The sequence below is a fragment of the Mustela nivalis genome, assembly GCF_964662115.1.
Source record: "Mustela nivalis genome assembly, chromosome: X".
Taxonomy (NCBI): domain Eukaryota; kingdom Metazoa; phylum Chordata; class Mammalia; order Carnivora; family Mustelidae; genus Mustela; species Mustela nivalis.
The window spans coordinates 88,551,932-88,579,700 of NC_139040.1; the positions used below are offsets into that span (position 1 = coordinate 88,551,932).

The 27,769-nt window shown below is 52.9% G+C and overlaps 1 protein-coding gene and 1 long non-coding RNA gene across 2 annotated transcripts in view; one reads left to right on the forward strand and one right to left on the reverse strand.

Moving 5' to 3' along the window:
- The window catches only part of IQSEC2 (IQ motif and Sec7 domain ArfGEF 2), a 77,838-nt gene extending 50,273 nt beyond the window's left edge, over positions 1-27,565 (forward strand). The window contains 15 exon segments of the mRNA XM_082717555.1: positions 7,631-7,892; positions 8,854-9,108; positions 9,110-9,199; positions 9,202-9,255; positions 11,508-12,403; positions 13,809-13,970; positions 14,446-14,568; positions 15,567-15,733; positions 18,514-18,653; positions 19,591-19,716; positions 21,609-21,708; positions 22,200-22,361; positions 23,935-24,108; positions 24,600-24,649; positions 25,249-27,565. Of these exon segments, the coding sequence (XP_082573681.1) occupies positions 7,631-7,892; positions 8,854-9,108; positions 9,110-9,199; positions 9,202-9,255; positions 11,508-12,403; positions 13,809-13,970; positions 14,446-14,568; positions 15,567-15,733; positions 18,514-18,653; positions 19,591-19,716; positions 21,609-21,708; positions 22,200-22,361; positions 23,935-24,108; positions 24,600-24,649; positions 25,249-26,214 (3,727 nt within the window). The 3' untranslated portion in view covers positions 26,215-27,565.
- LOC309856407 lies at positions 4,815-6,943 on the reverse strand. Its single transcript, XR_014307188.1, has 2 exons — positions 6,591-6,943; positions 4,815-5,242 (listed from the first exon to the last, which is right to left on the reverse strand). It is a non-coding gene; the product is annotated as an uncharacterized lncRNA (long non-coding RNA).
- Positions 27,566-27,769: the final 204 nt, after the last annotated feature.

Consider the following 27,769-nt stretch of genomic DNA (forward strand, 5'->3'; position numbering starts at 1 on the left):
TATTTATTTGTCAGGGAGAGGGAGAGCTGTAGGCAGAGGGAGAAGCAGGCTCCACCCTGAGCAAGGAGTCCGATGCAGTACTTGATCCCAGGACCCTGGGATCATGACCTGAGCCAAAGGCAGATGCTTAACCGGCTGAGCTACCCCAGGTGTCCCGATGAGGCTTTAAGCTAAATACTGTGAGGGCTCCAAAAGAAGACAGTGGCTCTGTTCTCCCTGAGTTCTCCATCTCCCAGGGGAGGTGAGAATTCCTTTGGAAAAAGAGGCAGGGCGTGAGGGGCAGAAATGATAGAGTAGATACGGCTTCACTGTTGAGCAAAATTGGTTCCTAGCCCAAAGAAGAGTGAGTGTGTCAGAATGGGCTGAGGAGGGTGGTAGAGTCAGGGAGGGCTTGCTGGAGGAGGAGGGACAAAGAGTGGAAGGCTGAGAAGGGTTCGAACGGGTGGCAGACATGACGAGGCATCACAGGAGACAGGCACAGCCTGGAGGAAACCCTGGCGGGGAGCTCCAGAGTTATGCTGGGAATGGTGTGTAGGTTGCTCTGCTTAGCTGGTCTCCAGGAGTGTGGGAGGCTAGATGACCTGTAGATGGAGAGACCATTATCTGACTGGAGGTAGGGTGGGGGTGGGGGTTCAATGAAATGGAGGCAGAGGCCAAATAAAGGTCAGGCGATCACTGTGGAAGCCAAGGAGGTGTGGACACCTGTGTAGGCAATGGAATTGGCCAAGGGCCTGTTCTGCAGGAAGGGGGAAGGTTACTGTCAGCTGTGAGGGAAATGTGTATGCCTGCACGTACGTGTGTGTGCCCTTATGTGTGGTGGGTGGGTGGGTCAGTATTAAGAGACCATGCGTTGTTATGTATCTAAGGGTATGTGATTGTGTGAGGCTGGGTGTGAGGAATTCTGAGTATGTGTGCGAGATTGATTGTGCAAGGGGCCGACCTTCTGTGCCCGGCAGGCTCTCTGTGTCTGCCTGGTAGAGATAATCATGAGACTGTGTGTGGGTGGCTTTTGAGCATGTGGGGCCATGGCTTTTAGGGTGACAGTCTTCGGGCAGGATGGTCACACACAGACATGCACGACAGTCACTTGTCGTAGGGGACGGAAGTGGCCACTGAGCACGTGCCGTGTGCTGTGCCCTGGCCTGGGCTTGCAGGGCCCACAGAGGTGACTCATATCAGCCACTGCCATTGGGAGACAGGAGCAGGGAAGGGGAGGGACACATCACAAGGTAGCTGCCAGTAAGGACCACCCGTCACTTGAGTGTGCACAAGACTCAGAATGGGGAGTAGCTGACCCTGTCGGGTTCTGTGTGTTTCGGGTGTGTGTGTGTGTCGCAGAATGAGTCAGAATTGACTCTCCAGGAGGGCTCACATGCTCAGAGTGCTGCAAGATGCAGATGAGGTCTGGGGCCAAGGGGAGAGGGAGGCCATCCTGGGCAGAAGAAACCAAGGAAGAGTATGAGCAACGGCACTGGGCTCACTAGACTAGCAGGTGCAGGTTACCTGCTGTTGCCCAGCCTTTGTCTATGAGCTCAAAGGGGTTGGGGGCAGCTGGACAGATTCAAGGGGCTGCTCAAACTAAAAGCGGAGACACTGGCCTGGAAGGTAGGAGATTTGGGTTCTCATTCTTCATGACCCTGGACACGTCATTTTGACTATGTGGGCCTCAGTTTGGATCTCAGGGATCGGACGGTTCATAAAGCCCATCCCTGTTCTGTGGCTTCTTCTCCCTGTGGCCAGTTAAACCCATGACTCACTCTTCTCAAAGTCAGGCCCTTCTTCCATTTAACCTCAGTATTTCCTGCTTCCTCCTGGGTTGCTGCTTCTCCCACTCCACAGATATTTACCCAGCCTCTGCCCTCCGCATGTCACTGTGGGAAGGCACAGGGAGCTGGAGAATACAGATCAGACTTGGGAGGGGTGTGTGTGGGGGTTCAGTGTCGAGGGGTGGGGGCACAGGGGTAAGAGCGGGAGTGTTGATTTGACTCCTGGCTCTACCACTGCTGAGCTTTGAGACTTTGGGCAAGTTACTCATCCCTCTGCATTTCATTTTCCTCATCTGTTATCTCCCTCAGGGAAAACAACCTGGACCTAGCAGAGTTGCTAGGCCTAGCCAAAAGTAGGTACTCAGTAAATGACAGCAATTCTTTTTAGAGCTGCAAAGCAGTAGAGCTGGGATTCAAGCCCAGGTCTGTGTGCCCCCCAAGCCCACATTTGCCTGCTGTCTCCCTAGTCAGCCCCTTTGGTGGCCCCTTCCCCTGTCAGCCCCTATGCCAAGTGGGGCTGGCCTCAGGTTTGGAATCTCCAGGGTACTGGGATTGGGTAGGAGAAACAGCTTGCAGAAGAACCATCAGAGGAGATGGAGGTGATTGGGGTCCCTCCGCTCCTCTGCCCCACCCACCCGTGTCCCATTTCCCCCCGACCGGTTCTTTCTCCAGAGCCCCAAGCCTCTGCTCTCATCTAGGTGCACCGACCTCCTCCTCTTGTTTTTTTGTCTGCCACTTCCGGTCCCGCCCCTTCCAGCCTAAGTTGTCATGGGGATAGTCCTCAGCATCCCTAGCTTCCTCTAGCCCTCATCTTATGGTATCCATAGCGACAGCCCCCATTCATTTCCATGGCAACTGCATCCTGATCCTGTCCCCTGCTGGCTGCCTGGCTCCGGGCAGCACCAAAAAAGGGAAGGAGGGAGAGAGACTTCCCATTAGGAGCAGCATCCGGGAGAGTCTATGCCCATGCTACCCTAAATCCTTACAGAATGTCCTGCCTCTTAGTGCCTTGGCTCACAAGGTCACTCACTCACTTCTACCAGCTCCTCCGAGGCAAGGTCCTGGTCAACGCTTCCTCCCCAGGGAAGCCTTTAAAGCTGCAGGGGAAATAGTCCAGACTCTGGGCTTTGGATTCCTGTTCTGCCACTTGCTCTCTCTGAGACCTCTGGCAGTTAACTTTCCCCCTCGGAGTCTTTTTCCTCACTTGAAAAATAGGAATCCTAATTCTTCCTTCACGTTTGTCATGCAGATTAAATAATGTGCGGAAAATGCCTGACACAGGGAAGGTGCTCTGCAAGTGTGAGTTTATTTTTATTCTGCTCAGCCACCCCCAAGCAGAAGGAATCTCTCTCCTGAGCTCCCCCAACACTTCCTCTGTTCCCCAGCCTTGAGAACTTTCAGTTTTGTACTGTGGTTATTTGTGTAACGTGGTTTATCCCCCCCCCCCCGCCCCCCGCCCTGCTGCAGAGGATGCTCTTCAGTTTCTCCCACAGAATGGCCCAGAAGAGACAGTGCACACAGGCGTGTGTGTGTGTGTGTGTGTGTGTGTGTGTGTGTTCTTGTGTTCTTTGCTCCAGGCTGGGAGAAGTCCAGAGCAGGGCGGGGGGGGGGGGGGCTCCCAGGCCCTTTCTGAAGTCCAGGAATCCAAAGAGGGAATTGCATTTCCCTCTAGCCCTGCACAGGTGAGAAACAAGTGCAGGGAGGTAAAGTGATATGGCCAGGCTCACAAAGCTGCTAAATGGCAGTCAAGAACTGAAGCTGGGCTTCCCAGCTTTTTACTGCACATATCGTGTGTGTGTGTGTGTGTGTGTGTGTGTGTGTGTGTGCGCGCGCGCGCGCGCGCGCATGTGTGCATATGAGAGAAAGAGATTTTCCATGTGATCAGCATATCCCTCAGTGTTTTGGGGGCCCTGAGTAAAGGGATTTCACATCCCCAGGTCTGGTTTTTTCAGCAGTATGTATGATATCAGGAAGGACATCCTCAAACACTGTCCTTTTTGCCAGGCCCTCTTGGGGGAGACTGCACTGACAGCCTGACCTCCCTGCCCCCTTCCCTTTGCAATTAAAGTTAGGGGCCAGCTCCGAAGGGAAGAATTGCCAAAGAGCAGAGAGCCAGGGGCAGCATGGAGCCAGAAGTGGCGAGAGGCAACAAGTTGTCGTGCAAAGACAGCCTGGGCCCTGTGTCTGCTTTCTGACTTTCTCACTTAATAGGCCGAGTGACCTTAAGCAAGTTTATATTACCTCTCTGAGCCTCCCTGTCCTCATCTATAACACAGGGCTAATGGGGTCTGCCATAAGTTTCAAGGATTCAGTCAGCTCATTGATGCTCTTGCCCTAGGGATGGGGGTGACTCTAGGGCCCTGTGGGAGCAGAGGAAGGACCTGTAAGCCAAGCCATGTGGAGGGGGCGGGTAGGCATGAAAGGGCGCACCTGAGCTAACTGTTGAAGAGTGAGCAGGATGTAGTCAGATTGAAGTCATGGGGAAGAAGGTATATGAGGCAGGGGTCAGATCAGGAGAGCCATCCACGGCTCTGCTGAGGTAGTTAGAGGTTATCCCCCCAAAAGTTGATCCCTGTAAAGCCTAAGGTAGATCACGTCGCTCTTCTGCTCATCTCAATCAGACCAGAAGTCGAAGTCTTTATCATGGGTTCATTGCCCTTCATGATTTGGCTCCCATTCCTCCTCTAACTTTACCTCTTCTCACTCTCCCCTCATTCACTCTGCTCCAGCTACACTGGCTTTCTTGCTGTTTCTGAAACATGCCAGGCATTGCTCTACCTCAACATCTTTGTGCTGGCTCTACCTTCTGTCTGGTCTCCTTTGGCTTCAGGTGACCACAGAACTCACTCCCTCACTTCCATCCAGGCTCCGCTTCTACGCCATTTCTTCAAAAAGACCTTCCCTAATCGCCATGTTGAAAACAGTGCATTTGACCATTCTGCCATATTTTCCTCCCTAGCACTTATCTCTACCTGCAATGATAGTATGTATTTATAGTCTGTTTCTCCCGCTAGAATGTCACCTCCCCTAGGGAACACATCTTATGTGTCTTGTTCACTATTATATATTATATTCTATAATTATATTATATTCTGTATAGTCCGAGCACCCAGCACTGGGCCTGGCATACCAAAAATGCTCAACTGTTATTCATTGAATGAGTTCGGATGAGCCCTGGGAAGGTTTTAGTGGGAGAGCAAAATGGACAGATCTGTATGTTGGAGGGCTCTCTCTGGCCACAGGATGGAGAATGGATTGGAAGAGGACACTGGCGGGCGGAGGTCAAGGCTCAGGGGGGAGGATCAGCATGGCCACCGGAGCTTATTCATTGACTCCTTCACTCCAGAGGTTTTGTCAAGCTCTTCTGTTCCAGGCCTTGTGCTCGGTGCTGGCTAGGAGATTACCAAATTATCTTCCTGTGCTGGGATTCTGGGAGTCATGAACACAAATAGCTGTCACGCTTTGCCAAAGCTAACCTGCACCATAAAAAGAAGGACAGACATGTGCTGTGAGTGGGAGCTCTGAACAGGATCAGCAATAATTTCTGGCTGGAGGCGGCTTCAGGAGGGCTTCTTAGTGGTGGCATATGACCTGAATCTTGATAGAAGTAGGGTGTGGGGGGATTTCTCAGATTGCAGATGGCAGAGATGATAGGGACTGCATTCCAGGTGGAAGGTACTGTATGAGCAGTTTGGGAGGTGGAAAGCAGAGGAGTATTTGGGAGAAACAGGATCTGGGCCAGGCTGAAGGGAAGGGTGGAGAGGATGGGAGGCTGGCAGCTCACCCTGCAGTCTGGCTGAATGTTTAAGGGCATGAGATCTGGAGTCAGACTGCCTAGATTTGAATCCTGACTCTAGTATTAGGAGCTGTGACCACTGATAAGTTACTTAACCTCTCTGGGCCTCAGTTTCTTGATGTATAAAATGAAGATAAATCATAATACCTGTCTCATAGGGTTGTTTTGAAGAATAAACAGATTATTAAATGTGAAGTGATAAGAACAGTGACTGATGTGCTAAGTTCTTCATAAGCATTAGCGATTGTGTCTTTGAGAAGCCTCAGGTGCCAGAATAAGAAGCTTGGGCTATCTCTTGTGGGCAGCAGAGCTACAGATGGTTCACGAACAGAGGAGACAATTGGCTCAAAACTGGGTTTAAGCTGTATGCTGAGAGGGAGAGGTTTGAAAGGTTGATGATCAGGATCCTTCAGTCCTGAAGAGCATCTTAGATGCCTGGGTTGGCGGGGAGCGGGGCGGGGAGGGTGGACTAGACTAGGTCTGATGCCTGAAGTGGGAGTTCACAACCCCTGAGGCCCAGGAGGAGAGAGGATTTGGGGTAGAGGGCAGCTCCCCAGTCTGCTTCTGCCTTGTTCCTGGCAGTATTATAGCATGATGTTGGGAGGTTAGAGGATGAATGGTGGGTGGGGAGGGGGTCCTCTAAGGTGGAGCTGAGCTCTACTCCTGCAGCCCAGGACTCAGCTGAGTGGGTGGGTACTGGCTCCCCACTGCACCCAGCCCCCAGCCCGAAGTGCTCTCCCACAAGGCTGGCAGGTCTGATCCAGCTGAAGTTCTTACACTGGTAGGGAGTCCCCCTACATCCACCCTAGCTTGCCCTGCCCTGAGCCCTGGCCTCTGCCAAGTAGGGCTGGAGGAGTGGCCCCTTAAGCCTTTCCAGCTAAGAGCCCCCTCAACCATGTGCCTACCCAAACCAGACCATTCTCTGGGCTCTACCACACCCACTCCCCCCATAGCCCCCATGCCGCACCCACCTGTCCCTTCCCTCCCAGCCCCCTTCCTCCATTCCCCTCACCTCTGTGGCTCCTCACCTTGCCTACTAGGCTCAGGGTGCCTGGGCGCTGTCGCCACCTGGGTTCCCTGGCAGCCTGGTTGCCATGGCACCATGGGAGCAAGTCTGGCGGAACAACAGCTCTGGGTAACCAGGGCGGGCAAGGCCCCGTGTCCCGCTTCTGCCAGTCTCCGACCTCAAGACTTTTGCCTCCCCCTCCCCCAGCTGAACAGAAGAGGCCATGAGGAGGAAAAAGAAGTTGCCCCGCAGGGCAGCTCTTTATCTGTGAGGATGCTGAATGGGAGGCGCCTCTCTCTGTCTCCGAGCCTGAGCCCTTGCAGCCAAGGAACCCTGGGAACTGGCCAGGCCAGTGTCCAGGCAGCAGAGGGCAGGGGCAGGGCTGGGCAGGGGAGGGGTAAGTCTGGAGGCACAAGATTCAGGAGTGGGCCCCAGGCTTGGCATCAGGCTTGGTTGATCTGGGGTGGTGCTGGAGGATCAGGCTGGGAGTGAAAGTGCAGCAAACCGTGTTGGGGACAGAGCCATGAGGGGGCTGGAGCTGAGAGGGGAAGGGGCCTGCGGTGGGGAGGGGGTGCTGTGAAGGAACTGGTCTGTCAGGGGAAGGAAGGTTTTGGGATGGAGTTGTTAGGGGCCAGGACTATTAGAAAAAGGGACTTGAGTGGACAAGACTGGGAGGAAATTGGTCTGTGGATAAGGCTCTGAGGGGACGTGACCATGGTGGGCCAGGTGTGAGGGGTGAGAAGGAACCAGGACAAGTCTGTGAGAAGACCCAGCTTTGAGGTAAAGGAGTCTAAGCAGCTGGAGCTGTGAGCGGTGGGGCAGAAGGGCAATGATGGTAAGGCTGTGAAGTCAAGAGGGCCTGCAGGGAAGGGACTGCCAAGGGCAGCTTGGGGTGGGGGGTATACCTCCCCTCTGGCCTTTAAATGTTGGGGTTCCTACGTCTGTGTGGAAGCTGGGGAGGATGGGGTTGTGGGAAGGGATCTGGTCCACCCACGTTCATTCTGGCTGAGCAGGCCCATCTCCTGGTGCCACATCCTGGTTCATCTTATCTCATCCCCACAGTGTGGAGGGGGAAGCCCCAGGCAGTGACCTGAGCACAGCGGTTGATAGTCCTGGGAGCCAACCCCCCTACCGGCTGAGCCAGCTGCCCCCCACCAGCAGCCACATGGGGGGCCCCCCAGCTGGGGTGGGCCTTCCCTGGGCTCAGCGAGCTCGCCTCCAGCCAGCCAGTGTCGCCCTGAGGAAGCAGGAGGAGGAGGAGATAAAGCGCTCCAAGGCCCTGTCGGACAGCTATGAACTCTCCACGGACCTGCAGGACAAAAAGGTGCAGAGGAGATAGCTCTGGCTGGGAATGGGAGCTGGGAGGGGGAATGGGGGTGTGAGAGAACCAAGGGAGGGATCCCCAAAGAGGGATACTTGAGGGTGGTATCCAGGGAGGGAAAGGAAGCCCAGAATGGGAGACGAGCTCTAGGATCCTTCGCCCTACTGGAGACTTACCCACTCATTCACCATCCATCCGCTGAGTCTCCTTTTCACTCAACAAACATCGACTGAGCTCCAAGCCCTCACTGGAAATGTAAAGAAGAATAAGACCCGGCCCCAGTCCTCCAAAAATCCAATATGAGAAGCACACACATCCATTGACACTTTCAGAAGACTGTGCTATAGTACATCACATATATCACACAGGATATCATTTAGTTAAAAAAAAAAAAAAGGCTGGGGTGGGGCACAAAACGCCATGTATATGGTGGGGGGGGAACCCTGGAAGGTTTTCCTTCCAGGAAAATTTCATATACCAAAATGTTAATTGTGGTTATTCCTACATATCATGACTTTAGCCAAACCAATCTTCCTTCCTCTCTTCTTTCCTTCTTTCTTTCTTTCCCTCTCTCCCTACTCCCCCTCCCTTCCTCCCTCTCTCTCTCCTTTCTCTCTCTTCCTCTTTCCTTTCCTCCTTCTGGCTCTCAATTTACTTCTTACTTTCTCACCGTTTTTGGCTTCTCTGGGTTTTTTTCCAACTTTTTTGGAATAATGGACCTCTATCTCTTGTAAATAAGAAAGAAAACCACCATCCAGCCTCATGTGCCAAGTGCTATCAGAGATTAAAATGAGGACACCACACAGAGCCCAGCCTGGCATGTCCAGGCAGCTCTAGGCAGTTAGCTGTGACTTGGGGCCGGTGGGGAGGGGAGAGAAGGGGGTGGTATGTGATTGTGGGTCAGGGAGATGAATGAGGCTGGCGTGAGTTTCTGACCTTGTTCCCCTCGATCCTCCCCTGCTAGGTGGAAATGCTGGAGAGGAAGTATGGGGGCTCCTTCCTGAGCCGCAGGGCTGCCAGGACCATCCAGACAGCCTTTCGCCAGTACCGCATGAACAAGAACTTTGAGCGGCTCCGCAGCTCAGCTTCAGAGAGCCGCATGTCCCGCCGCATCATCCTTTCCAACATGAGGATGCAGTTCTCCTTCGAGGAGTACGAGAAGGCACAGAACCCCGCGTACTTCGAGGGCAAGCCTGCCTCGCTGGACGAGGGTGCCATGGCCGGTGCCCGGAGCCACCGGCTTGAACGAGGGCTCCCCTATGGAGGCTCCTGTGGAGGAGGCATTGATGGTGGGGGAAGCTCCGTCACCACATCTGGAGAGTTTTCTAATGATATCACAGAGCTCGAGGACTCCTTCTCCAAACAGGTCAGTATCCCTGAAAAGGGCCTTTCCTCCCCATCCCCATGCCCTAGCTACTCCTATGCCTCTTTACCTATGTTCCGTACTAAAAGGAGTTGCCTGGCAAGCATTTGAGGAGGGGCTGTGAGATTGAGGAGAAAGATTTGGCCAGATGAAAAAATCAGGTCATTAAAACAAGCAAGTTAAAAATCTAGGCATGGAGAACATAAAGAAAATTTATGTTCCCACTCTCTGGAACGTGACCCACTATGGAGTTCAGGCCTAACCAACAGGTGATGAGCTCCTACTCCGTGCCACGGGCTGTGTGCGAGACCCCCGCGAGACCAGGGGAGGGGACAGGGGTGCTGGTGGTGGTTTCCCAGTTTTACAAAGAAGGAGACTGAGGCTCCAAATCCCTGAGAGGTGAAGGGACTTCTCCAAACTGGAGTGGAACTCAGCTCTGTCTAGTTTCAAACTCTGAGCCCTTTCTCTTATACCACACTTACTAGGGACCAGGCTCTGGGCTGGGCACCTTGACGGAGACAGATGAGAGCTGTCCAGGGTTGGTTTTTAAGGCTCTCCGAAGCCAGTAGAAAATAGCAGACATGTGTGCGTGACTGTCCCCTGAAACAGAGTGGGCTCCAAGCCATGAGGAAGGACCACCTAGAGTACCATGGGAACCCAGAGGAGGGAAAAGAAACTTTCTTTTGGGATTAACAGAGAAAGCTTCTTTGGGAAAATAGCATTGGAGCTGGGCCTTACCAGACAGATAAGATTTAGCAAGTTAGAGACTGTTGGGAGGGTGTTGCTTGCCCAGGCAATGCATTGGCAAAAACACCGAATGGCAGCAATGTAATAGGCTGTGGTGGTGGTGGTGGAAGGAGACCATTCTCAGCTCAAGGGTGTAGTCTGTGGAGCCATTCAGGTGCAAATCCCAGTTCTGCCATCTCCCAGAAATGTGATCTTCAGCAACTTGCTTAACCTCACTGAAACGTGATCAATAAAACAGAGGTAAAACCTTCCTTCTAAAGCTGTGTGAAGAGTCACTTCAGCTAGGAAATATACATGACAGCACTTACGCATGGTGGCTGCTAAGTACATGTTAGTTTCCTTCCTAAAACCAAGGAGGTATTTGGCAGAGATTATTGAATGAAAGAATGAATGAATGAAGCCTTGTAAGAGAAGAAATCATTCTTCTCTAATCTCTGTGATCTGGCCCTGCCATCAGCCAGGATGGGCTTCCCTGGAGCTAGGGATAACCCCTGGGCTATCCCTGGAGGGGATATATGTAGGGGGAAGGAAAGAAGTATTAAAGGGAAGATTGAAATCATCCATCCATTCATAACAACAGACATTTAATTGAATACCTCTTCTGTGTCAAGTGTGTTGAGCTGAGCTGAAAAGAGGGAAGCCGGACCTGGACCCAGCCCTCAAGGGGAGAATGGGGGTCACGGGATCACAGTCTGGTGATTCTATGAGGGACTAGGCCTGGGTCCAGCTGTCAGTGCTGTCCACGTCCAATGGAGAAGTATGTTAGTTACGTGTATTAGTTACATTGCTGCATATCAAATGATGCCGAAATTTAGTAGCTTAAAACTGAACTCAGTTTAGTAGCTTAAAACTGAACTCAGTTCTCAGGAAGGAATCTAGTCTTTCATAACCTAATCCCGGAAGTGACATCCCATCCCTTCTGCCATATGCTGTTGGTTCCACAGACCACGCCTTGGTCAGTGTGGTACACAAGGGTGTAGAGACTGGATACCACAGAGAAGCTGAGTTACCAGCCACGGTTTGGATCTCAAATAATAACTATATGGATTTCGTAAGACAGAACCAGATGGGGGGCTCTGGGAGCCCAGAGGAAGCCGAGATTTTGGTTTACCCTGGGGAATGGCAGAGGCAAGAAATAGGGATTGAATCCGGGAGGAGATGGCATTTGGCTTGGGTCTATAGGGACATGAAGGAGATACTGAGATTTCTGAGAAGAGAACTTGTCGCCATTACCCAGCTCCTGTGAGCTCACAATGGCTCCCTGGGAGTTGTTTTATATACTGCAGAGAACCTCTGGAGGTGGGGGAGGGGACCCACTTCTTCTTGGCTGACCCACTAGGAAGATTTCCCCTTTTTCCCTCCCTCCCTCCTTCCCTTCTACCCTCCTTCCCTCCCTCCCTTTTACCCTTCCTCCCTTCCTCATTCCTCCCTTGCACCATCCCATCCTCCTTCCCTTCCTCTTTCCTCCCTTTCTCTCCCCTTCCCCCTTCCCCTTTCCGCCCACACAGGTAAAGTCTCTGGCTGAATCCATTGATGAGGCCCTGAACTGCCACCCATCAGGGCCCATGTCTGAGGAGCCAGGGTCAGCCCAGCTGGAGAAGCGGGAGTCAAAGGAACAGCAAGAGGACAGCTCGGCCACATCCTTCAGTGATCTTCCCCTCTACTTGGATGACCCAGTTCCCCCACCATCCCCTGAGCGACTGCCCAGCACAGAGCCCCCACCCCAGGGCAGGCCCGAGTTCTGGGCACCAGCCCCTCTCCCACCAGTTCCTCCACCAGTGCCACCAGGGACCCGGGAAGATGGTGCCCGTGAGGAAGGCACTCGCAGGGGTCCTGGGTGCTTGGAGTGCCGGGATTTCCGGCTGCGGGCCGCCCACCTCCCCCTGCTTACCATTGAGCCTCCTAGTGACAGCTCCGTGGACCTGAGTGACCGCTCAGATCGCGGCTCTGTCCATCGCCAGCTGGTGTATGAGGCTGATGGCTGCAGCCCCCATGGGACCCTGAAGCACAAGGGGCCACCAGGCAGGGCCCCAATCCCACACCGTCACTACCCAGCCCCAGAGGGCCCAGCCCCAGCCCCACCAGGGCCCCTGCCACCAGCCCCCAACAGTGGCACCGGGCCCAGTGGTGTGGCTGGGGGTCGGAGGTTGGGGAAGTGTGAGGCAGCAGGCGAGAACTCTGATGGTGGAGATAATGAGAGCCTTGAGAGCTCCAGCAATTCCAATGAGACCATCAACTGCAGCTCTGGCTCCTCTTCGAGGGACAGCCTGAGGGAGCCTCCATCCACAGGCCTGTGCAAGCAGACTTACCAGCGGGAGACGAGGCACAGCTGGGACTCACCAGCCTTTAACAATGACGTGGTGCAGAGGCGACACTACAGAATTGGCCTCAACCTGTTCAATAAGTACGTGCTCCCTGCTCCTGCCTCTTCACCCCCTCCCTATCCTGCCAGAAGCACTTGGACCATGGGGGCTGGACTCCAAGCAGAGCTCCTGTTTCTGCTGTCCTCTCTCATTTTGTGGATGGGCTTTCTCCCTGGCCTGGGCAGCGGGGTGGCAGAATAGAAAGCCCTCCTCACCACACACACACACACACACACACACACACACACACACACCCTCTTTCAGAAGCAGCTCGAGTCCTAATACTGTCTCTGACTGGCTGTGGGACTTGGGGCAGGAAGCTTCCTTCTCTGGGCCCCAGTTTGCTGTCTGTAGGGATAGGTTTTGAACCTCAGTTCCCCCACACCCCCTTTTCGGTGAGGAGGTGATACAATGTATCAAGAGCTCTGCTCTGAGTCCCAGGAGCCCTGGACCCGTAACCCTACTTTGGCCAAACTGTGTATGCAGCCCTGGGCAAGGTGTGTTCCTTCCTTGGGCTTCAGGGCTTCCATCTCTTAGCAGGGTATATATCTGAGGCACTAGGGGGCAGCGTGGGGTGCTGGAGTAGTCCATGACCATGACCGAACTCTTTCCAGATGCCTGGTTTTGTGCCAGGTGCCTAGGAGCGGGGTGGAAGCGTGACATTTGGTCAGAAAAGGAAGAGAAAATGGATGCCCTATGTCTTTATAGCTTAGTAGATGCCATCACCTGTATTTACTTCTTGCAATAGCTCAGTAAGGTGGGAAGTAGTGTCCCTGTTTTATAGAGAAGGGATTGAGGCTTGGAGAAGTAAAAAGGAGTTGTCCTGAGTCATGCAACAGGTAAGTAATGGACTTGAGACTCTGGTGGCACCAAAGTCCCTTCCAAATTCCAGCCTCGTTGGGGCCTAAGGCTCTGGGGTTCTGAATATGGGATAGTTCAGACCCAGATTTGGCCTTGTGGAAAGTGGGGAGTATCTTGTCTGTTGAACAACCCACAGAGGCTGGGTAATACCTTGTCTGGGTGGAATGTGAGATGCAGACAAGGTAACCTCTTTGCTTTCCTATTCAGAGGGTTTGTGACTGGGAGAGAAGGGCGTAGCCTGGAACTCACGCCTTTTCCCAGGACTCCTCTGTGCCTGCTAGGGGTATGGAAGCTCCTGGCATAGAGCAGCCTCTCATTAGATCTTAATTTTCTTTCCATCATAGTGTGGCTCCCATGGAGGAGGAAGTTGGGTTGAGGATACCTTGGAGTTTGGAAGCTCTGTGAGAGTGGCTTCCTCTCCTTGGGCCTTGGTTTTCACATCTGTGAAGGGATTGGGCCAAATTATGTATTCAACTTCCTTGGTTCTTTGAGGCTGTGGTTGGACCTCAAATTAGTTCAAGTAGTGGGACAGAGGGCCAAGGTCTCGGAGGATAGTCATCTCATCTACCTCCCCTCTTTCTGCAGGAAGCCAGAGAAGGGCATCCAGTATCTGATCGAGCGGGGCTTCCTGTCAGACACACCGGTGGGAGTGGCTCACTTTATCCTGGAACGGAAAGGCCTGAGCCGGCAGATGATAGGGGAATTCCTAGGGAACCGGCAGAAGCAGTTCAACAGAGATGTGTTGGAGTGAGGACCCCAGGATGGGGCAGACTGGGCCAGGGATTCCTGGAAAAGGAGGGCAGGAGGGAGGAAGTGGGCAGCTGGTCCTTTTTGCACGGATAAACTTTACAAAACAGGATGAAGAGACCTTTCTGCTCCCATGCCCCTGTACTTCAAAAAGGTCTGATCTCTTTTGGCCCTATTTCTACGAGTCTTCTGGGTGGCCCTGTTTGTCCTCGGACCTGCTTTGGGCCTCAGTTTTCCTGTCTCTGAAAAGAGTGGGTCAATGGAAAGGACCCTTAGTAACCATGTGTCTGGCCTTGGTTTTTCTGGGATGGATTCCATTTCAAACATTCCATCCTTGAAAGTACTTGCTAGGGCCATGGGTCCATATTTTGGAAGTCTGGCAGTGGGGGTGTTTGTCTATTCGGGCAGGTCAGGATAGGTCAGAGGTTTTCTACAGAGGATTTGAGAGTGCCATACCCACTTCTTTGTTCCACAGCTGTGTGGTGGACGAGATGGACTTCTCCTCCATGGATTTGGATGATGCACTCCGGAAGTTCCAATCCCACATCCGAGTTCAAGGCGAGGCCCAGAAAGTGGAGCGACTCATTGAAGCCTTCAGGTGTGCCTGTCTCCCATTCCCAAAACTTCCCTTAACCTCCTTCCAGGGGGCAGCGGAGTCTGTGTCTCCAAGTCACCTCTCTGAACCTCAGATTTTCCTCACACCAGAAAATGGAAATTATAAGTCCTATCTTGCCAGGCAGTCATGCAATTGTGAGGATCAGAGGTAGTGTACCTAGAGTATCTAGCTCAGCACCTGAGATGTGGACATCCAAAAGTTGATGACAGCAGCCCCAAGCTAACACTTGTCAAGTCCTCACCAGATAGCAGGTGCTGAGCTAGGCACTTCGTACGATTATTTGACCAAATACTCCTAACAACCCAACGAGGTAGGTGCTTTTATTATTATCCCCCTGTTGCAGATAAGAAATCGGAAGTTTAGGGGGTGAAGTAACTTGCTCAGGGTCATACAATGAGTAAGAGGTGGAGCCGGGATTTGAACTCAAGTGTGTTTTCCTCCATGACCCAGTGCCCTTAACTCTTATCCTCCACCATTGATACTTTGGGAATTAGGCAGACCTGGATAGAAATCCCGGCCCCAACATTTCAGGGTATGTAGCAGAGAAACAGAAGAATGACAGAGAACTTGTTGCTCATAATGGGAGAAGGATTTGCCTTAAAGTCAGAAAGATCTGGATTTTCATCTTGTCTTCACCCTTTACCAGCTCTTTCACCTCGGGCAGTTTACCTCTTTCCTTTGGGTCTCATTACTTCCTCTGTAAAATGGGGCTGCCAATCACTACCTTGCAGGCTTGTGGTAGGATTCCATGACACAATATACCTAAGTCCCCTAGGGGAGCTCCATAAAAGGTAGTGGCAGTGGTTTTTACATGCTGGTCATGGGGAAACTGAAGGAAGAAGACATGCCCAAAAGGCTTGGGGATGTTTCTTGGGGGAGAAGGCTGGGGGCACCAGACTGGATTGGTGGGGTGGGAGCGAGGGATGGTGGGTAGGTGAAGCTTACTGGTGACTAACCTTGGCCATGATCCCGCCCTGCAGCCAGCGGTACTGTGTGTGTAACCCAGCCCTCGTACGCCAGTTCCGAAACCCAGACACCATCTTCATCCTCGCTTTTGCTATCATCCTCCTCAATACCGACATGTACAGTCCCAGCGTCAAGGCTGAACGCAAGATGAAACTAGATGACTTCATCAAGAACCTGAGAGGTGACCCTACACCTCCCTATCGGCTTGTCCCATTCTTCACCTGGGAAGGGAGAGTGGGAAGATTGGGGGTGGGCTGGGGAAGGAGGGGAAAGATCACATAGACTCCCTGGAGATTAACCTGTGGGGTTCTCTCCTTTTCTGCCAAAGCTGCCACGTTCCCTTATTAATTCGCTCGAATATTGTCTGTCTGCTCATTCCTGCACCGAATACTGAGCGAGTGGGTTCTGGGGTTATTATAGCAGTAAGCATGAGAGCTAAAAGCCCTGGCTCTTACAGAGCGTGTACTGATCCACTCATTGACATATCACGTCCTCTTTCCCTCTCCTCTTTATTTATGCCCATAAAGACTCATTTAATTCTTCTCTGTACCCTTTCCTCCATCCATATGTTCACTTATTCCCTTGACCAGCCAGCTGACCCTGAGTGCCTCCCATGTACCCGGCCCTGTGTGGACGCTAAGGACACCCCAGCCCCTGCCCTTAAAGCTCCTGGTTTGTGGGACAGACTGACTTACTAGACCAGATACCCAACACAAGAGAAAGAGCGAATCGTGATGTTAGACAGGCCACAAGTGCAATCAGAGCTCAGAGGAGAGAGAGCCCACCTCCAACACACTTTCTGGAGGAAGTAGCATTTTCATTTTAAGGTGGGCCTTGAAGACATGAATAATGTGACAGAATAGCAATAGAGGAGGCTTATGTAGCAATAAGAATACAAAGGCACAGAGGTAGGACAAGTTGTTGAGAAAACAATCAAGATGGGGTGGACGAGGGACGCCTGGGTGGCTCAGTTGGTTGGACAACTGCCTTTGGCTCAGGTCATGATCCTGGAGTCCCGGGATCGAGTCCCGCATCGGACTCCCAGCTCCATGGGGAGTCTGCTTCTCTCTCTGACCTTCTCCTTGTTCATGCTCTCTCTCACTGTCTCTCTCTCTCAAGTAAATAAATAAAATCTTTAAAAAAAAAAAAGGTGGGGTGGACGATGCAGTCAGGAAGGTCAGTGGGAATCAATACATGAGGGCCTTGAATGCCAGGTGAGAAAAAAGGTCAAGTTGACCTTTTTTTTTTTTAAGATTTTATTTATTTATTTGACAGAGGGGTACAGCGAGAGAGGGAACACAAGCAGGGGGAGTAGGAGAGGGAGAAGCAGGCTTCCCACTGAGCAGGGAGCCCACTGCTGTGCTTTATCCCAGTACCCTGGGATCATGACCTGAGCCAAAGGCAGACACTTAACCACTGAACCACCCAGGCGCCCTGACCTTTTTTTCTTAGTTTATTGTATTGATGTCAAGCCCTGGCATCTCACCAAAGACCAGCCTACTAAAAACAGCACAGACGTTAGGATTATTTAAACAGAAATGAGAGGGGGAAACAGAATTGAGGAAAAACAAACAGATGAGACAAATTGGCTGACCAGCAGGCTGTGCACGGTTGCTGGGCTCAAGCTCTTTGGCAGCTGAGGTAAAAAGGCGGTGTGATGACGGATGTTCCCTTAACACCTGCCCAAGGAGGAGGTGTGGCATTTCCAAAGGAGAAAACATCTTCTCTAGCAGAAGGTTTAGAGGGAAGAGTGAGTGGGTTTCACTCAGCAGACAGTCAGGAGTGGAGAAGGATGGTAGACTTGGGAAGAGAGAGTTAGATCAGAGGCCATCTGGAGCTGTCTCCCAGAATCCTGCTATTAGTCATTTATTCATTCATTCATTCATTTCACCCATCCTCTCTCCCTCCGTCGTCCTCTCTCTGTATGTACACACACGTACATGTACATACACACATATACACACTTATATGTGTGCATACATATGTATATGTGTGTATATGTATTTGGAGAGGAAGTACCTCTCCAAATACATATACACATATATAAATACATATATATATATGTATATACATGTATATGTATATATATATATTGTATATGCATATATCTTTCCCCTCCAATTATTAAATAAATAAGCAAACAAACGAAATGAATACTTGCTCATACCCAGAAACTTCGGAAATATAGCAAATGAGAAAAAATTGTTTAATCATCCCGAATTCTGCCTCCTAGAGGCAACCATGGTTGATATTTTATTTTGTTGCTTGCTAGTCTTTTTCCTTCTGCATATGGAACTTTTTATGAAGTTAAGATCGCGCCGTGAATGTGATTTATTATCCTGCTCTTTCTACTTACCTTGCTACAGGAATTTTTTCATGCTTTTTTGTAAACACCAAGTTTTGAATAGTTGTAAATTATTTTAACTGGATACACTCCGCTTTAATTAATTGGGCCTCTGTTGTGAGAACTTAGGTTGTTTCGAAGTTTTCCTGTAAGTAGCACTTGTACATGTATCTTTGCATGTATTTCTGAGTAATTCCTTAGAGCAGATTCCGAGAAAAAGAGTCATGGAGTATTCAAGCTTTTGCGAAGTTATCATCCAAAACAGTTATGTTCATATACGTGCCCACTTCCCTGCCCTCTTTTTAACACTGGATATATAATTTAACATTATTTTTGCTAGTTAGAAAAGAAAAAAAGTATCTGATGATTTTCATCACAGCGTGCTCTGAGTTGCTTAGAAAAAATCCCCATGCTGGGAAAGAAAGCAGCTGGTCGACCAGATGCTTGACAAAGGACGCCTTTTCTGGCCCGGTCCTGACCAAAGGACTGAGGGTGCACACTCCTTCCAGTCATAGCCATTGTTTGCACTCCTGCTTCAGTGTGGGATATTGTGGAGAACCCCTGCCACCCACCCCCCACATTTATGCAATATATCCCTGTGTTGCTCCCCTCCGCAGGGGTTGACAATGGTGAAGACATCCCCCGAGACCTCCTGGTGGGCATCTACCAGCGTATCCAGGGCCGTGAACTGCGAACCAATGATGACCATGTGTCCCAGGTGCAGGCCGTGGAGCGCATGATTGTGGGCAAGAAACCGGTAAGTGCCTTGGGGGGCTGCAGAGGGGACAGGATTTGGGCTGGTTTCTGCCACTGAGTGGTAGGTAAGTCAGTATCCCTCTCTGAGCCCCAGACTCCCCGTCTCCTGCTGAATGGAGTGGGTGATAATGCATTCCTTGGGGGTCGTGGTGCAGAGCGAGATGCTCTTGGGGGAATGCCTCTAGTGCACATCCTTTCCACCTGTAGTTTTGCCTCTCCATCCCAGGTGAGGAACCAAGGTAATAGTTAGTTGATAACCAAAACCAAGAACACCCTCTAGTCTTATAGTCAACAAACATTTACAGATGTTGGGACACCTGGGTGGCTCAGTTGGTTGAGTGTCTGCCTTTGGCTTAGGTCATGATCCCAGTGTCCTGGGATCAAGCCCCGAATCAGGCTCCCTGCTCAGTGGAGAGCCTGCTTCTCCCTCTCCCACTCCCCCTGCTTGTGTTCCCTCTCTTGCTGTATCTCTCTCCATCAAATAAATAAATAAAATCTTTTTTTTAAAAAAAAACATTTACAGATGCCTTTCCACAGAGCCCAGCATTTCACTAGGAAATAGGAACATTGATAAAATCAGACAGAGTCTCCGTCCTTGGGGACATTCACAGACTGGGAGTGGGGAGTGTCAGCATAATACTTCTTTCTGCCTTATAGTCAGTCTAAGGGAGCAGAAAGGAGGGAAAAGTCATTTTCAGTCATAGAACTGGGATGCGGAGGAAGAGTGGAATATGGAACTGGGCAAGAAAGGCACTCCAGACAGAGAGAGCTCTAAGAACAAAGGCAAGCCGACACCTCCATTGCTCGGACTCCTCGTGTCACAGTGACAGTGATATGTATCAGAAGTAGACTTCCTCCTGAGGTTAAACGGTAAGGTGCTGAAGGCCCAAAGCTGGCATGCTAGCCTTGCTGACACCTATTTCTTCATGCCTGCCTAGGTCTTGTCTCTTCCTCACCGTCGACTGGTTTGCTGCTGTCAACTCTACGAGGTGCCAGATCCAAACCGCCCCCAGCGGCTAGGGTTGCATCAGCGGGAAGTATTCCTCTTCAACGATCTCCTTGTGGTATGTGCCTTGGGGTACGGAGGGCAGGGGAAGGAAATGAAGAGGAGGTGCTGAGCTTGGACCCTGGGTCTAGGGTGAACCACGTTAACGGTGGCAGGTGGAGGTGTGGTGGGTGAGGTGCTTCACCATGGCCTCTGTGCCGTCTTGGATAAGGCACAGGCCCCCTATGCCCCTCTTTCCCCTTTCGGATCCATTTGGTGGTGGTGGACAGCTGCACGGGGGAGAAAATGTGAGGACCAGGGGACTTGACAGACCTACAACCTGGGAAGCCATAGAAAAAGTCCCCATCCATCTCTGTAGCCCAGAGTGTTGGCTGGAAGGAGAGGAACCTGTGACCCTGAGGTTACTCCGAAACCTTCAGGTGATCAGGATGCTCAAAGTGATTCTGAAAACCAAGCTTGTCACCACTGTAGACATGCATCTTTTAGAGCTGGGACTTTTATTGACTCTGCCAGTGGGAAGAGAATTTCAGGGTTTCCCTTCCAACCTCCTACCCGGAGCAAGAACCAGTATCCTGCATGGCCCCCTGGTTGCATGACTGCGGAGACAGAAGACTGCCTTCCTCCAAGGCAGCCAGTTTCCTGGTTAGACAGCTCTGATTGGTAGAAACTGTCTCCCAATGGGTTTCTTCTAACCATCTTCCCTGGGCCCTTGCAATCACAGAGAACAAGTGTTTCTTCTGCTCCTCAGGGATTTGAGGACAGTGGCCTGTTCCCCCCGACCCTACCCCCATGGTCTTCTCTAATTCTTTAGAACAGGGTCTCTCAATCTCAACACTATTAACATTTGGAGCAGGATAACTGTTATGGGGGCTATTCTGTGCGTTGGAAGACATTTAGCAGCATTCTTGGTCTCAACCTCCTAGATGCTAGTAGCACTCCTTTAAGCAAAACTGTTTCCAGACATTGCTAGATGTCCCCCAGGGTTCGAAGTCATCCCTAGTTGAGAATGCCTTCTCTAAGCCTCAATTTCCTCCTCTGCGAAGTGGGGCTAATCCCTATCTCATGGGTTGTCCTGAGGATGGAGTTAAGAAGTCAGATGGGGAATAGCCTAACCCAGAGGAGGGCCTGGCTCACACAGGTGCTGAGTAAATGTCTCACCACCTTTCACGCACTGACGCCAGAGTGTGTCCAGCCCCATGCTAAGCACTGAGTTCACAGAGATGAGCGAAACTCAGTCCTTGTTCTTGGGAGCTCACGGTCCAAAGGATTGAAAAAAAAAAAAATGCTTTGCATAACCACACGCTGTAACAGTCCTGAAATGAAGTATTTTGCTTTTAAATGCCACTCATAGACTGCCTGAGGTGTTCAGAGCCTATGGTGGCCGAATCCAGAGTGCCCAACCACTTGACAAAGAACCTGGGCTATTGAGAGGAAGACCCGTTAGCTCTAGACATGGGTTCAATGGCATTTGCCATTGTTGGCTGGGATCTTCAGGGATGGGCAAGAAACCCGAAAACCAGACTCCTCTTGGTGCTCCCAGTCCAGCAGGGGGCGACCACTCCCGCACAGTGCTCAGCTAAAGCCTCCTGGTGAAAGGCACGGAAGCAGCAGTTTACCAACTCAGAGAAGGGGGTGGGGTAGGGGAGTGCGTGTGAGGTGTTAGATACAACAGGCTTTCTGGAGAGGACAGCATTCAGTTACTTCCTGTAAAAATCATTTATGCCTGTTGTGCGTCTTCATTACATATGAGGAACTTGCATTTTCTCCCGTCTCTTCCATTCTGCTTCTCAAGCTTCAGTTCTTCCCAGCTCATGGGTATGTGTGTTTGTGTGTATGTGTCCGCTAGTGCTGGTGGGAGGGGAGAGGGCGGCTTTGAGAAATAGGTGTCATGTGGAAATTCCCCACCCAAACCCTGCCTCTTGTCTCCACCTCCCCCCCGCCCCGCCAAAGGTCACCAAAATTTTCCAGAAGAAGAAGATCTTGGTGACGTACAGCTTCCGTCAGTCCTTTCCTCTCGTGGAAATGCACATGCAGCTCTTCCAGAATTCATGTGAGTCCCTTCCTGGATTCCTGCATCCCAAAAGTCTATGCCATGGCCCCGATGCTCATCCTTCATCCGTACCAGCCTCCGGTTTTTTTTTTGGAGCCCTTTACGACGGGACTAAGATCTCCAAAGCACCTACTTGGTCCCGGGATGCAGGGCAGGCCAGGGTGAAGTATAATTTGGGTCCGTGCCCTGGGGAGCTCGTGGTCTGGCAGAGAGAACCATGGGGTGTGTATGTTCTCTGGTGGGCCGAAGAGATGGTGATCTTGCTGCGCTTTGAAAGACCAAGCCAGAGGAGCTTTGTTGGGTGGCTGCAGAAGCAATGTGAGTAGAAGCAGAGATGTGAAGGAAGGGATTTGAGAGAGCAGCTAGAGTTCAATTTGCCTTCATATCTGGAGTACAGGGAGTAGCGGGGCCATGAGTACCAGAAGCTTGGGGGCTGCGGGGTGGGGCAAAGGGGAGCTGCTGAAGATCCCAGACCTCCCCCTTCCCCACAGATTACCAGTTTGGGATCAAGCTGCTGTCCGCGGTACCTGGCGGGGAACGCAAAGTCCTCATCATCTTCAACGCCCCCAGCCTCCAGGACCGGCTTCGCTTCACATCCGACTTGCGCGAGTCCATTGCCGAGGTGCAGGAGATGGAGAAATACCGCGTGGAGTGTGAGTAGCCCAGTGGCACCTCTTTCCCCTTTTCCTGACACAGCACCCTGCAGACACCAAGAATTCTGTCCTTTGAGAATCTCAGAGTCGAGGGTGAGCTTGTCCAGCCTTCCTACCCTCATTCTAGGAAACTTTCAGCCTCTGCTTGAATACCTTCAGTGACAAGAGGCTCATTACCTCTGAACAGCAGATTATTACGCCAAGCCCTAATTATGAACCAACTCTTCCTTCTATTGAAAGGCGGCAGGGAGAAGAATCAGGGTTCTGGAGGTAGGACTCTAGTTTCAGATCCCAGGTTTGCTACTCATCGCTTAGGTAAACCAGGGCAAGTTGCCTGACTCCCTGAGCCCCAGTTTCTTTATATATGACATTGGGAAGATGAAAGGTCCTTCACAGAGTTGTGGAGATTCGATGAGGTAAGGTAGACAAGGTGCCCTCTTCCCACATTCCAGTTCCTGAGCTGAGTCCCTATCACCCATTCTTCTGGCCCCTAGAGGCCGCATCAAGTCACTTTCAGCATATATAAATGGGAAATAGTGATTACATCTCATTCCACTCGATGCCCTCCAAGTTTTCTCTTCTCCAGGCTAAGCAGTCACAGTTAAGTAACATGGTGTTGAGGAGAAAGAGGCAGGCAGACACAGAGAGAGAAACTGAGGCAGTGGACAGCTGCTTGGTGAGCTCTTCATGGTTCCAGGGTTGATGCTACTCCTCAGCAAGGCAGGGTCATACATATCAGTTCACCAGATCCTTGAGACCCAGGGGCTAATTAGAGAGGGGTGAGCGTACCAATATGAGGGGGAGGGCAATAGAGGTCTCCATGACCACCTCAGGGAGGTGGGGTATAAAGAGGCTGGAGAATGTAGGCTTTGGACTCAGGCAGAACTGCTTCCAGAATATGGCCTCCCCATTTCCAGCTGTATGACTCTGGGCAAGCTCTCTGACTTCTCGGATCCTCAGTTTCTTCCTCTGAAAAATGTGGATAATAATGCCTTACCTCTGAACTGTCGTGAGATGGAGTGAAATCAAGTAAACACAGCTCCCAGCATACTGCTGGCATATAATAGAGGCTTCGATTCCTGTTGGTTTCCTGCTCCTGTCCTTCCAGGAGCCCTCTGCTCTGGAGCAAGATATCTGAGAACCAAGCAGACTTTGGAATGATTGCCCTTTGCCATAATCCTTCCTGCCCCTGCTGTGACCAGCAGCTGTGAAGCTGTTTTGAAGGGCAGGGGTGGTTTGGAAGACCAGACTGAGAGTGGGCAGGGGAGCTGGGAGCAAGAAGGGTGAGAGGAAGAGGGGAGGAGCAGGAGAAACCGGAGGAGCAAGCACCAGAGAGGAGCAGAGGGAAAACCTAGCCAGAGGACATGGCACAAAACGGGGCTGGGCAGTGTGGGTAGCGGGGAGGGGGGCTTCAAAGATGGAGCTGAGGTTTGGGGGTAGCATGCTGCCTGTCCAGTGGGCAAAGCAGGAGCCCTGGGGAGAGAGTGGGAAAGGATGGGGAAGGCTCATCTCTCAGGTGGCCTTTCACTCTTATCCCTGACCTTCTCTCCCTGTCTCTCCCACTACCACCCAGCGGAGCTAGAGAAGCAGAAAGGTATGATGCGGCCTAACGCCTCACAGCCGGGAGGGGCCAAGGACTCAGTTAATGGCACGCTGGCCCGCAGCAGCCTGGAGGACACGTATGGGGCAGGCGATGGGCTCAAACGGGGCGCACTCAGCAGTTCCCTGCGAGACCTCTCTGACGCAGGCAAGTCTTTGGGGCCCTGCCCTGGCTGGGGAGATGTGGGACAGGGCGTCCTTTCTGCCTCCTATCACACTGACCGCCAGCCTTCCCTGCACCCACCACACACGCACGCACCCTGCCTTTATCCAGAGCCCTGGGCACCATGCCGCAGGGGGCCTGGGAGCCAGGTCAGATCAGGTGGAGCCCAGAGTCTGGGCCACGGAGTGTGAAGTGGGGCCACAGTCTTAGCCCCTCTCTCTCGCTGCTCCACCTCTCCTCCTCTCTTTCCTCTTCTCTCTCTCCAGTACCACCTCTCCTCCTTCTCCATCTTTTCCTCCTCTCACGCCTCCTCCTCCACCTCTCCTCCTCCCCACCTTCCCCTCTTCAATGGGGGAAAGGGAATAGGGGTGTCTGTCCCCGGGAGGGGCCCAGGCCTGGTGCCCAGCTCTGGAGCCCAGCAGGGTGGGGAGGGGGGGTTGCTGCTCTGACGCTGGGCTCCTTGCTTGTGGGTGCAGGGAAGCGGGGGCGGCGTAACAGCGTGGGATCGCTGGACAGCACCATCGAAGTAAGTGCCAGCTCCTGCCCCACTCGCCCTCTGCATGAGCCCTGCCCTGCCTCAGAGCCCCAGAGGAAGAGGGGACCTGTTGCTTCCCCCTCTTCCCTGATGGGAACCTCGAGGCTGCCTCTCCCAGCCAACCACTCTCTCCATCTGTCCTCAACTCTGTCTGTCCTCACTCTGCCTGTCTCTCAGTCTGTCTTCCACTCTCCCTAGCCCCTCTCAACCCCAGGGCTGACTCTGAGTAGAGATGCCCTTGGAGTTGGACCGTGAGAAGCTCTCACCTCCAAGTCCTGCCCTTTGAGCCGGAGCAAGTCACTCTGTGTCTCTCCGGGCCTAGCATTCTCCCTGCCTGCAAAATGGGGATAAGGAGGAGGTCCTACTGATTCTTCCTCTCCTGGCGGAGGCTCAGATGAGATAGTGGATGTGACAGCAGAGCTCTGCAAGCTGGGGAGCTCCGCGTACAAAGTACAGGACTGTTACTGGCTTTCATTGTGCCCTGGGTGTTCCTGTCTCCCCAGCTCCAGCCCTCAGGGACTGGGTGGAGTTTAGGGTTGGGGGTTTAGAAAGTCTAGACTGGCCTGACTGTCCCCCCTCCCCGCTTCCAGGGGTCTGTTATTAGCAGTCCACGCCCTCACCAGAGGATGCCACCTCCGCCCCCGCCCCCGCCGCCAGAGGAGTACAAGAGCCAGAGGCCCGTCTCCAACTCCTCATCCTTCCTGGGCTCCCTGTTTGGAAGCAAGCGGGGCAAGGGGCCCTTCCAGATGCCACCACCGCCGACAGGCCAGGCTTCTGCATCCTCTTCATCTGCTTCTTCCACCCACCACCACCACCACCACCACCACCATGGTCACAGCCACGGTGGCCTGGGGGTGCTGCCTGATGGGCAGTCCAAGCTCCAGGCCCTGCATGCCCAATATTGCCAAGGACCAGGCCCTGCCCCGCCGCCCTACCTCCCACCCCAGCAGCCCCCTCTCCCCCCACCTCCTCAGCAGCCCCCGCCCCTGCCCCAGCTGGGCTCCATTCCACCACCACCTGCCTCGGCCCCACCTGTGGGGCCACATCGCCACTTCCATGCCCATGGCCCCGTCCCAGGCCCCCAGCACTACACCTTGGGCCGGCCAGGCAGGGCCCCCAGACGGGGGGCTGGAGGACACCCTCAGTTTGCTCCACATGGCCGCCACCCCCTGCACCAGCCCACATCCCCATTGCCCCTGTACAGTCCTGCCCCCCAGCACCCGCCAGCCCACAAACAGGGCCCCAAACACTTCATCTTCAGCCACCACCCACAAATGATGCCAGCAGCAGGGGCCACTGGGGGCCCTGGATCCCGGCCACCAGGGGGCTCCTATTCCCACCCTCACCACCCCCAGTCACCCTTGTCACCACACTCACCCATCCCACCCCACCCTTCCTACCCACCCCTGCCCCCACCCTCACCCCACACCCCACACTCGCCCCTGCCACCCACCTCCCCCCATGGCCCACTGCACGCCTCTGGGCCCCCTGGCACGGCCAACCCACCCAGTACGAACCCCAAGGCCAAGCCAAGCCGGATCAGCACCGTGGTCTGATGAACAGAGGGAGTGAGCTGGGGCCCAGGGAGGTCTGGGGAATCCACAAGAGATTCCCCGGTTTTTCCAAAATATATGTACACATAGAGATGCCCTCCTCCCCACTTCCTCCCTGCCTTGGAATCCCTCCTCTAACCCACAACAGCTGCCGTGGGGTTTCCTTCCAGATTCAAGGATCCTTGCCACTTGAAGCCTGGACGCAGGGCTCTCAAGCCCTGGGGAGTGGTGAAGACCTTTTGGAGATCCTCATTCTTTCTTTTTTTTCCTCCTCTACTCTCTCCATCACCACTCCCCGCCCCCAACCCTCACTCCCTGAGGTGGCCTCAGACCTCTGGGCCAGTGTGGGCTCCCTGTTAGCTCTGGCTGGTAGAGAAGGGCATACAGGTGTCAGGAGCAGTGAGGGTGAAGGTTTCCCCAGAGCACCTCTAGCCACGCAGGGCTAGGAGGGAGCTCCATAGAGTTGTGGCCAACCTTCAGTTGGCTCTGTCCTCTCTCAGACCTCAGGGCCTGGCTAAATTCCTCCATGTGTCTCTCCATCTGCCTGAGGAACAGAGCTGTAGGTGCCCTCAGCGGGTGGGCCCCCACTAACGCTGGCCCCCCATAGGGGCAGTCCCTCCCCTCCAGAGCCAGCCTCTGTCCTCTTTCCAGTGGGCCCCAGCCCAGACCTCTTCAGCTTTGGGACCTTGCCTCTCACAGCAACGTTCTTATCCTGATCAAAGTCCAGACAGGTTTGGGCGGGGTGGGGGGGAGCGAGGGGGACTCAAGTCTGGGATGAGAAGGGCACTGCCCTCCCTCACCCATATTGCATGCCCCCCATTCCCTTACACCTACCCCACCTACAACTGAAGACAATGCACTTTACAGATCTTGCCCACATACACCTCGCTGGGGCAGGGCAGCCAGCATCAGCCCTGGGGAGATAGGCTCCCAGAGGGCCACCATAAGCCCATGATGTCCTTCCTGAGGCAGATTGAAGCCATCAGAGCAGGGGCTGGGAGCCAGGATGCCTGACTCCTTCTGTACGTCAAAATCTCTGCCGCCTCTCCAACTCCTTTACAGCCCTGTTTATTTATTATAAATATATTTTTTACAAGCCCCAGCTCTTCCTCTCGCCCCACATACCCAGCTCCTTTCTCAGTTCCTGCCTCCCTCTGCCCCCCACCCACCATGGGCTGCAGTACAGACAGACAGACCCTGGCTGTATGAAGGTCCAGGGACCCAGGGGCTTGGGGTGGGGGAGGGCAGCAGCCAGAGGGGCTGTACGGAGAGGAGCTGGGGTTCAGGCATTGTCTTTTTTCCTCCTTGTATATAAGAATGTATATTTGATGCCTCATAAAAGACCTTGTGCTCACCTCCCGCCTCTGCCTCCTACTTATGCCCCCTCTCCCTGGGGTGGAGCCCATGGAGAGAGAGGCCTTTAGCCCAGGGAGGTGAGGAGTGAAGGGTAGCAGCCCAGGCACCTGGGTGGGTGAGATGCCTTGGGTGGGTGGAAGGTGGGGGAGGAGGGAGGTTTCCCCATCTCAGCTTGTTAACTGCCATGTGACAGCAGCAAGGG